This window comes from Ochotona princeps, chromosome X, assembly GCF_030435755.1.
Source record: "Ochotona princeps isolate mOchPri1 chromosome X, mOchPri1.hap1, whole genome shotgun sequence".
In the NCBI taxonomy this organism is placed as follows: Eukaryota; Metazoa; Chordata; class Mammalia; order Lagomorpha; family Ochotonidae; genus Ochotona; species Ochotona princeps.
In genome coordinates, this window is record NC_080865.1 from 47,311,092 (window position 1) to 47,322,203 (window position 11,112).

The window sequence follows — 11,112 nt, forward strand, 5'->3', positions numbered from 1 at the left end:
AAGTATACCTCCCAAAATGAAATAAAACAAACAACAGTTGAATACGGTAAAATTTATTATAGGGCTGTAGAATCCATACAACCTAAACTGTCACAGCATTCAGAGCACCTTTACAGTTTTGTGGATTTCACAATACAGGTATCAGTGAGAAAGAATCACTACATTAGTGAATAATGACTTTCTCACGAAAAATTTTCACATATAAGTCAGCTTCATCACAGAGCACCAAACAGAAATGCAAAAAAAAAAATTCAGTTCCTAAATTCACAGAACTTGCACAAGATGAAAAACAAAAACATTGTGAAGAGATTTGACATGCTTACACAAGGAGGTCAAAAACAAATTGAAACATGCTCTTATTTGATCGTATGAAGAGCATGCTTTATAAAAAGAAAAGATGGAATTCATTGTCAGGATGTTTGTTGACATATTTACGCTGCTTTCAGAAATCTAAACCCTATAAATTCAAAGAAAAATATAGCATAATTTCCATTTCAAATAACAAGCAATGACAGTGAAATTAAAAGTTGAAGAGAGCTTGCAGTGGCTAGTAGGGAATTGATTTATTTATTTTTTTTATTTATTTTTTTACTATAAGCAATAGAGTAAAGGAAAGAGTAAATATCTTGGGTATCTCATAAACTTTAATGTTGAAGTCATCTTGTAAATCTCTGACTTCTTAATACCAAGGAAAGATATGTCGTTTCTGCCTCTCACTCATGACAGATCTTGGTCTCAATAATGAATTCATTGGGGAAGTGTCTAATCTTGAAGCACTTATCAAAGGCACGCTTGTTGAAACCTACAAGGAAATAGACACATAAAAGTGGCTTTTATTTGCTCCCAACATTCCCTTGCTCTCCCCTCCCACTTTCTTTACGAACCTAATAAGACAGAATTGAATCAATCAATCAATCAATTGATCAATCAATGTCTTACCAGACAAGAAGTCTCTGCGACGAAGGCGGAAAGATTTTCTGTTGTTACAAAGTTGATAAATAAAGATGCCAAGATTACTAACATCACGAATTTCCCCCATAGCAATTAAGTCTTCATGGACCACATAAGTGTAAGGCAGGTATTTCCCACTCTATAAATGAAAATCAGAAAAAAAGAAAAAGAAAGAAAGAAAGAAAGAAAGAAAGAAAGAAAGAAAGAAAGAAAGAAAGAAAGAAAGAAAGAAAGAAAGAAAGAAATTGGATGAGAGATTCTTGCTTTCTTGCACTTATAAACTTTTTTCAAAAAGACTTTGTATAACAGTTTTAGGTTCACAACAAATTTTGCCCCACTCTCCAGACTGATGCAATAGCATCACTGGACCTGACCAAAGCCAGGGGCCAGCAGCTTCACATGGTTTTTAAAGGGAGTGCAGGGGCCTATGCACTTGGACCATCTTTCTGCTTTTTGAAGCCATTGGCAGGAAGCTAGATCGAAAGTGGAGCAACTGGGGACTCGAACCAGTACCCATGTGAGACGGCAGCATCACAGGGTGGTTACTTCACCTGCTGCCATAACATTGGTCCCTTCCTCATAAATTTTTAAAGTTTATCTTATTTATTTGAGTTGGAGAGAGTGACAGCGAGAGTCTTCCTTCTGGTGATTCACTCCCCAAATGCTCACAAATTCAGTGCTGGGTCAGGCTAAATCCAGGAAATCCATCTGGATTTGCCACAGTGGTGACAGGGTTCAGAGTACTGGAATCATCATTCCAAAGTTGGCATTAGCAGGAAGTCGGATGAAGATGGAGACAGTAGTCTCTCCCAGACACTGTGATATGGGATGTGGACAACCCAAGTGTCAATTCGACCCACAGCCTTCCAATGTCCATATTTCATTAGCTATTTTAATGGTAAAGCAAGGCTTCTTGCGAATGAATACGGAAAAACTTAATACAAAATACATACCGCCAATTTGGTAAAGAATTCCATCATATTCTTTAGAGGCATGACAATGGAAGTATTCAGTGGCATCAGGTAGCAGTTTCCCAGCAGTAAGTCAAGGTAAGCAGTCAATCCCTATTAGGAAATGGGTGAGGGGTAAGATTAAGTATATACAGAGATATCAATACTGATGATTTTCCAAATACCATTGGAGAAGGCAGCTACATTCTTTCAAAATCAAGCAATATGGGTTCAACAGCAAAACAATGAAAATCTGTGGTTCAAAAATATGTACATTTATGGATGTACAAAATTTATGATTGCCCAAAATCCAAGACAAAGAGAACTTTCTGCAATATCTATAAGACTGAGAAACTAGCCTTTTCGAAGTCATGAATAACGGTTGCAGGGTCGCTATCAGAGAAACTGGGAGCAGGCACATCAATGATCACGACGTTGTCTTCCTCACGAATGTCAGCCTCCTCGGTCACAGGCAGGAAGTACGGCTCTGCTTCACGAAGGAAATGTGCAGGATCCTCAGAATCAAAGAAACACATTTCTCCTCGGTAAATGGTATTCTGAAACACCAAACAGGAAAGTGAAAGCTTCTAATCCTCCCACCACAATATTTTGATTATTTCTCACATTCGACTGTACTAAACTGTTGCTTGCCAATTATCATGAAGACACCAATTTTATGAAATAAGTAATGATTTGAAGGCATTCTCTAATCCTTGCTTTCTGACCGCCACAAAACACTAGATTGCTACTAGATGGAGAAAAATCAATGATTAAAAATAGAAAAATTCTAATTTTTACTACCTTGGGCATGAAGTACTTGTAAAGGCAGGTTCCACCAATAATAAGTCCTGCTAAGATGAATGAAATGCCCAAAAGCATAAGCATACATCTCCCAAGAGAATCGTCATTTTCCTGGGTGGCAACTCGAAGCTCCTGTGTGATAAAAGGAAGACCAAAACAAAAATGAGATGACACCTTTAGACATAAGCTTGTATTTGTGTATAATTTACTTTCCTTAAATGTATTTTAATGTGTAATTATGTCATCTTAGATTAAAATTATGCTGAGACAATTTCTGACATTTAATACATTTAAGAGCATGTTCAATTATATTGACCTTCTAGCATTTTCAAACGCATAGATATGAGTTACTTAAAAATACACACTTCTAGAATCAAATGAAAATAAGCATTTATTTATACAATATGTTCTATCTTTATTGGGCTAAGAATATGTGATATGGAATTGCTATCTTAAAATTGTCAAATGCACTGTTTAACCACAGTATTTTTAATTATAGGTGTAACATAACATAGCTTATCTCAAGAAGTTATATTTTGTATACAAATGGAAGTGGTTAGTTTTTGGACATATACACGGTTAAATACAATTATGCTTCTTTACTAATTTTTTATTAAGAACTTCGTTACCAACTTAAAAGGAGAATTGTTATCCTTTATTAACCATACATACTAGGAATGGACATTTTTTTGGTTTTGTTTTGTTTTCATTTAAATTTGCTAGAATTCAATGCGGGGGAGAGGGAAGACACCAATTGCCCTAGATTATTTGTCTCTGAATTGTATTTTAAAGTTATTGTATACCACTTCTGAGATAATATTTTGGCACACTCAATCTGATAATCTAGTATTAAGTATTACTGTCCGTATCCTATAGTGGGCCAGGTCATGATCCAGTGGAAGTTTCTCCAAAACCTAACAAAGAAAATCAGGCCATAAATAACCATTTCCATTTATTCCTGGCCTCACCACAGACCTGGCAAAATATTGCTTATATAATAATGGAATCTATCTACACATCATTAAGTTTTTAGATGTGATGGGAAAATATTGATTGGTGAATGGCTGTATTTAGCTATGGCGTCTAATTTGGCCTCACAAGCTGGTCATTTGCCAAAAAAAAAAAAAAAAAAAAAAAAGGTAAGAGGACAATTGCATTTTTTAACTCTGTTATTTCTTTTTTTCTTTTAAGATTTATTTTATTTTTATTGGAAAGTCAGATAGACAGGGAGGAAGATCTTCTGTCAGTTGATTCACTCCCCAAGTGGCAGCAACCACCAGAGCTGCACCAATCCAAACCCAGGAGCCAAGAGCCTCTTGCACGTTTCCCACACAGGTGCAGGGTCCCGAGGGTTTGCGCAATCCTCTCCTGCCCTCTCAGGCCACAAGTAGAGAGCTGGACCAGAAGCGGGATGACTGGGATTAGAACCAGTGGCCATATGGGATCCTGGTGCGTGCAAAGCTAGGATTTTAGCCGCACCTGGGGTCCTAACTCAGCTATTTCATCAAAACCTCAACAAGGATGTATTACCTTTAACTTCTTAAATGTATTCAAAAGCTAATTTGAGTGCATGGTTAAATATTGAACGTTTCTTTGATAAAAATTCTGCATAAGCCTGTTAGCCTTTCAAGTTGTGTGCACTCACAAACCTCTTCAAAATTTCCACTCTGTACACAGAAGCTAAAACTTTATAGATTAAAAAAAATTGGGGAAAAATCCCGTAAGCTCCAAATTTGGCAGAACAAGAAAATAAGATTGCTTTTTAAAACTTTGATTGTAATGACTAAAACGAGTAATAGTTTATGAACACAACTGGATTCGGATTAAATAAATAATGGTTCTCATTTTGGGGAAAATTTTCCACAGTTCCTAGCAAAGTTAATAGTTTAAATTACATCATTGTGCTTGCCTTTGATGTCGATAAGGGGCAAGTGGGTTGCTCAACAAGAAGAAACATGGGGTTAAGTGTAAGAAAGGTTCCTTATAATGATTTTTGAAGCAGACGCTAGGAAATGCCACTCTGAAAACACACACGGATTTTTTTTAGTGAGAAAGCCCATTGAACGCACAAAACTCGAGTTAAAACTAACTTCAGTTTTGACAGCTTCTTTACCTAACACTAAACGCCTCCTAGGAGCAGGGAGAAATTGAAAACATGTGTACGCAAGAGGGCGCGCGAGCACGCCCGAGGGCGCACACAAGCACACACTTGCCCAGTCCATCCCGCCTAATGTAAAGTTGCTCTTTCCCCCACCATCCCAATTCCAGAAGCACTGTGCGACTTTAGAAAGACCTAGATTCAATAGAAAAAGGAGAGTTAAGTCTCTTGACCTGGGTCACTGCGTGCCCTGATCAAGTGTAGGCTACAAGCCTCCCTAGAGTTGGGCGCAAAGTAGCAAAGCATGGCCCCATTCCATCCACAGCTGTCCACAAATTTCCTGGGAGAAGATAATAGTGGTTCACAGGAAATATCCTCAAGTTTCCTCCAGTCTCCCTGCGGGATACACGGCGTAAACTGGAGGCAAGGGAACACTGCGCGACGCACTGGAATGTAGAGGGACTTGGAAAGCTGCAAGCAGGAGGTGGTTGGACAAGACAGAACCCAGACAGCCTGCAAACCAGAAGGCAAGAACACAGGGAGCCTGCCCGGGGAATCCAAGATCTGCAGGAGAGCCTGCAAGGTTTCCTCCACCTCCCTCACCTACCTCCCCTCTCCCTTTGTTTCTTCCTCATTTGCCCACTCCCATTCCCTACCCTCACAGGCAGTGAGGGGCAAAGTGGGGACAGCTACCTTGCCGGTCAGGATCTGAGCCCGGACGGCGCGGTTCATGAGGGCCTCCACGTCCTGCCGCGCCTCCTCCTTTTGCCCAGCGTTGGGGGTGTTGAAGGCGATTTTCACCATTGTTAATCTTCGGGCTGCGCGATGCGGCGCGGCTCCAATCACCTTCTTGGGCTGCAGGTTGGAAGAGGAGATCGAACTAGTCTAAGCAGCACTTACTTTCCTCCTCTGTCTGCTTGAGACTGCAGCAAGCCCAGCTCTGGGATACTTATGACGCAGTCCCAAGCTGGGTGGGAGACCGTGGGCGGGCCCTGGGAGGTGCCGAGGGAGGAGCGGAGGGGGCCCAAGTGCTGGAATGGGGGGAGGGGTGGGGAACGAGGAGCTGCCGGTGGGGGAAGAGGAAAGGAAGTGGAGCCCGTGGTCGGCTAAGGTTAGACGTGCCTCACCTGCACCCAAGGCGTGCGCCCACCCAGCCTCTGTGCCCTCAGATAAAAGCAAGACAGGAAGGAAGCCTGCCGCTTCATGTGTGTCTCTGTCCTGGCCACAGTAGCCCCAGACTCTGACTCTCTTTTCCCCAACTTGGGCCAGGCCCCTCCGGGGGGCCCGGGGGCTGTAGCTTGGCACCAATCCAAGTTGCCTCAGCTCTGCAGCCACCCTAAACCCCCCCAAGCATAGTTCTGTGACTGTTCTGTCCCTTTACAATAGCTTCCGTTTATAAAGAACCCCTAGAAGCCCGCTTGCAGTTACTTGGTTCATTCTGCCGAGATTTTTTTTTTCTTTCTTTTCATGTGCTCATGGTTTTCTGATTTTAATCTTCTAACCTGAATTCTTAGTGTGTGAGAAAGCTAAGGCTTCTGTCTTCCCAGCTCCCCATTTTGTAGATAGGACATGATGAGTCTCAGAGGCATATGGAAAGCTCATAAAAATTCCATGAAAGAATCCAGATCTTTTCACGCTCTCGGGTCAGGGATGCCAAAAAGGGGTCTCAGCCAGACAGCCTGCGTCTCTTCAGTCACCAGGGGTGAAAGTTACACGGGGGGGGGGGAGGGGACAAAAAAACAGGGCTCTGTGTCCGTAGCTGTGTGTAAGGAGAAGGAGGATACAGTGTTGTTGTTGTTGTTGTTGTTGTTGTTTTCAAACGCTAATACAGCTCTAACTGAGGAGAGGGGAGGTGCGGATAAAGAAAAACTCAAAGGGCCTGAGTGGAAAAAACCTTTGTTGGATCATTTGCAGCTGAGGTAATGAAGCTGTTTCTTGGTAGTTCACCCAGGTTGGTGATGCTGACAGAGACCCTCACCCCTTGAAACTCAGCTCCTGGTCAGTTGTTCCAAATAGCCCTGCCACGTGGAAGAAGAGTCCACTATGCGCATGCAAGAAAACAACAGTGAAACTCCAACAGTACAAAAGAAACGCAGCTTTTGCTAGAGTTCTTCCTGGACACATCTACGTAACTGAAGCGACTTGAGTATGTTAAGAACTGCCACTCTTCTGTCCAAAAAGTTTCAGCTTGGAGTTTTTCCCACTGAGCTTTCCTTGACTCTGAAGCCTTCCCCTGTCTCCACTGTGGGAGCTTTGTGAAGGCAGCCTTGCATTTTCTTGGATAGGCTGCAGATGTTAAGGTGGATGGAGGGAAACAGTGGGGAGCCTGTGTCTCACATAGTGCCAGAAGCTTATAAAGCAGGATGTTTGCGTTTGCTTAGAAATATTGGCATCCTATGCTCTTTCACTTATTCTTACTCATGTCTGGCTTTTATAATTTAACATTTATCAGGCAGCCTTTACTGTAGGAGGAGCAAAGCTCAACTTGCTAGGATGTTTCTCTTTATAATTTTCTTCTGTTTGCCATCACCTTTATGACAAGTCAGCCAGGATCTGCGTTAGTCCGGCTATGTGATTCACACTACAAGAATGGCTAAAGAAATGGTTGTTTCTATTTGTACCAAATGCAAAGTGTTGCATGGGAAGTAACATAAGGGAATTCACAAAGTTGGTGGGTATTGCCTTTTAATTCCATTTTGTACACTCCATGAGTCTCCTCCTTACATTGTAGTGTATTATCTTAATGTAGCTTGCCTGAAATGTGGTCAGGCAAGAAGACCAGGGAATTCATTCCACTCTTTTAGACAAAAATCCTGATAGCACTCAGGGAGTTACTGGGCAGGTAACATTGAGCAAGCCACCCCATTTTCTCAGGTCTCAGCTTCCTCGTAATGTGAGCATCATGTACAGTAATTAAGAAGGAAACAAATTTTTTTTAAGACTTATTTTTATTGGAAAGTCGGATATACAGAGAGGAGGAGAGACAGAGAGGAAGATCTTCCGCCCAATGATTCACTCCCCAAGTGAGCCGCAACGGGCCGGTGCGCGCCGATCCAAAGCCGGGAACCAGGAACCTCTTCCAGGTCTCCCACGCAGGTGCAGGGTCCCAATGCATTGGGCCGTCCTCGACTGCTTTCCCAGGCCACAAGCAGGGAGCTGGATTGGAAGTGGAGCTGCCGGGATTAGAACCGGCGCCCATATGGGATCCCGGGGTGTTCAAGGCGAGGACTTTAGCTGCTAGGCCACACCACCGGGCCCAGAAACAAATTTTAAATTATTGAGAAAAGGATAGGGTAATGTGATGTCTCATTCTTCTAGAACCCTTATTTTAATATATAGCATGCCTGCATTTCAAGCTTGTACAGGTTTGTTTGTTCTTTGTTTTTTGTTTGTCTACCCTTCACCCATCCTTAACGTCTGGAGCAGCATACGTGCGTAAGTCCACAGTATCTATAAGAGCATCTAAGTGCTCTTATAGCTTCTGAAAAAATAGGTCCATATCTTGTTTGTTAACATACTGTTGTCTTTATGAGTGCCACTCATTCTTCTTTGCTGTCGTTACCATAGGTGATTCAGATACTGTCTCACGTAGGCAGTTACTGCTTTTACTCCCTCAATATATATAAGTAACACAAAGCTAGCAACATAGAGAAACAGCAACGTCCATTGTTAGCATCCATTTCAGAAAGGAAAAATACTTCCTGCACATATTTTGAACTTAAAAAATATAAGCTGCCCTTACTAGGTAGGACACAAAGTTCAATTACTCCTCACTGAGGTGTTGAAGATTTCTCTGCACACCCCTCCTAAAACTGTTCTGCTCCTCAATCATTAACATATAGTTTGTTAGAGTTAGAAGCCTGTTTGGACTACCCTAAAATCTGCCGAGTTCAGTAAAAATTATGCTTCAACACTATAAGCTGCTAAATATAAAAAAGAAAATAGACACGAGACAGCTAAATAGTACCCTATAGCCATTTTAAGGTTTATAGCAGCCAGTGTGTATATACTAAAATTGAGATGTCAATGAAGTTACAGGGTGTGGTTAAGAACTTGCATTTTCTAACATACTGGTCACTCAATACCATGTTAGTTAACTTCATGGTGTTGTAAATTGTTGTTGAAGTTGTGTAGTGGCTTTTCATTGGAGGGGATGATATTCTGCCAGCTCTACTCTCAGACCAAGGATGGTCTCCCAATGAAACTGTTGAATGTATCTAGACAGTAAGACTCTGGACTCTGTGCATGGTCCATGCCTGCAATGAAGGAATCATGACTGGATATAAACTGTACTACTGTAACAATATACAGGAATTCAATATGGGGGGAAGGTTTGGGGAGGGGTTGGGGGAATCCCAGAGCCTATGACACTGTCATAAAATGAAATAATAAAATTTAAAAAAATATAAGCTGCCACTTGTTCACTGGGTTGAAACCCATAGGGACCACATAATCACCTATTAAAAATAATTCCAAGTGGCTAAGCTCTTTTTGTATTCTGTCATCTTTAGCTCAGCAACAACTTCTTATTTGTTAGAATCCACTTCTCTTGCTTTCTTTTCTTTGGAAACTGTGAGGATCTGACAGTCATGCCAGTTCCAGCTCACATTGTCAATCATGTCTAAATGCACACCATTCAAGCTTATAAATGACATCCCTGTTCTCACAAGCTAAATGATGATGAAATTATTACAACTTTGGCTGAATGAAACATGATATACAATCGGATATAAAGCAGGGATGTCAATTCCCTTTGAAATGAAATCACCACAGATTCAATTGCACAAAGCTAAAACGTAAAGGAATCTGTTACACCATTTACTCATTCATTTATTCATCCATCAAATATTTCCAAATGGTTTTTTACATACCTTGTACTGGGGATCATCATGGCAATGTGATGGTGAGCAAATCAGACAGAACTTTGTCATTTTTAGAGTATATTCACAATGACCAATGACAATAGTGTGCTTGTCATGGGTTCTCTAGCTCTTGTAGTGAGGGCACTGTCCTCTGTTGTGGAGGACAGGAAAATAATTCTGCAAACCACAAGAGTTCTACCCACATCCACAAGTAGGAAAGTTTAGACGCATAGCTTACCTTGAATGGCTATGCAGCCAGTAACTTATTTAGGAAAATTAATTGACAGAAAATGTATTGGGAACCCAGTTAGTGGGCACTCATCTATATTCCAGGTGGATTACACTAATTGAGAGAGAAAAAAAATAAATGGAAAACCTCCAAAGAGGTAAAACAGCCATGCATTATAAGGCCAAGTGCTATAATAAATCACAAATACCACAAGAACAAAACATAGATGGAAAAAAAAAAAACTTTTGTTGAATGATTAGGAATCCCAGACTGGAATAATGATGGTAACTTTGAGAAAAATTCTAAATATTTGTTTAGCACATCAAACACCAAATTTTGTGCTAAGCATTTCAAATTAATTATATCATTTGTATGTTCCATTTTGTTTATGTGGAAACAATTTATGAGAGGTTGGGCATCTTTTATTAATAGTCTAATCCAAGTGGTCTGATGATTTCAGTGCTTATACACTTAACCACTATACTGTTTCTCTGGCAATAAAAGAAATAAGAAAACAAAGAATGGGATGATTTTAAAAGGAAGAAAATAACTTTCATATTACCTGGAACAATGAAACATGATTTTTTTTCCATAGTGCAGAGATTCTAGTTTAGGATTTTGTGCAGGATTAACTATGTTGGAAATCTTTTAAAAGCTTTTCTGGTCTATTTTAAAGGAGATTTTTTTTCTTCTTTTAGCAGTAGTGTCTTTTAATGGAGAACATCTACAGAGTTGGCCAATCATTTGCTTTTAGGTATAATTTCATGAGTTTGCTTTCAATTGCTACTGTGCCAGACCATTTTCTGGAGGCACTATTTAACCACACCTGTAGTTCAGTCTTGGGAACAGAGCTAGGGATTCCAGTTCAAGATAACAGAGCACACCTGCTTTCTGGAATGGATTCTTGTTTTTCCACTTTGTTAAGTGCTTTCTTTGTAGACAAGTAAGCTATGATAAAAGGAAGATGAAACCTTTTTGCAGATGCTGTACAGAAACCTTTTAAGAAGAAGGGGAGTGGATTTCATCATCCCTACAGTGATGTGGTCATAACTTTGAAGTTAAAAGCAATTGTACTTTAATTCACACACAAAAAAAGTCTTTCCTTTTGGTCATTTGGAGAAATTGAAAAGTCCAATTAAATTATTTTCATATTTAACACACCTTAACTGAACTCTGTAAAAATTCATATATTCTTATGTAGTATCTTTGCAGAACTATGGA

The 11,112-nt window shown here is 40.3% G+C and overlaps 1 protein-coding gene across 2 annotated transcripts; it reads right to left on the reverse strand.

The window, feature by feature from the left end:
* Positions 1–581: 581 nt before the first annotated feature.
* Positions 582–5,751, reverse strand: ITM2A (integral membrane protein 2A). 2 transcript variants are annotated; one of them, XM_058658407.1, is made up of 6 exons: positions 5,494–5,751; positions 2,703–2,834; positions 2,261–2,416; positions 1,905–2,015; positions 940–1,090; positions 582–802 (listed from the first exon to the last, which is right to left on the reverse strand). In XM_058658407.1, exons 1-6 carry the CDS (start codon positions 5,602–5,604, stop codon positions 714–716), a joined length of 750 nt encoding a protein of 249 aa, XP_058514390.1. In that variant the 5' UTR covers positions 5,605–5,751; the 3' UTR covers positions 582–713. The 2 variants fall into 2 exon arrangements, with proteins under 2 accessions (XP_058514390.1, XP_004592863.1); XM_004592806.4 differs by having other exon boundaries at positions 2,261–2,458; positions 5,494–5,749.
* Between the last annotated feature and the right edge of the window lie 5,361 nt (positions 5,752–11,112).

What these genes read in the sequence shown, in the direction of transcription:
- ITM2A (XM_004592806.4), bottom strand. Translation starts at nt 5,604, where the DNA reads ATGGTGAAAATCGCCTTCAACACCCCCAACGCTGGGCAAAAGGAGGAG. An exon ending in ACAAGTACTTCATGCCCAAG is followed by an intron (nt 2,459 to 2,702) that starts GTAGTAAAAATT and finishes TTGGTGTTTCAG; the next exon opens with AATACCATTTACCGAGGAGA. An exon ending in TCGCAGAGACTTCTTGTCTG is followed by an intron (nt 803 to 939) that starts GTAAGACATTGA and finishes ATTTCCTTGTAG; the next exon opens with GTTTCAACAAGCGTGCCTTT.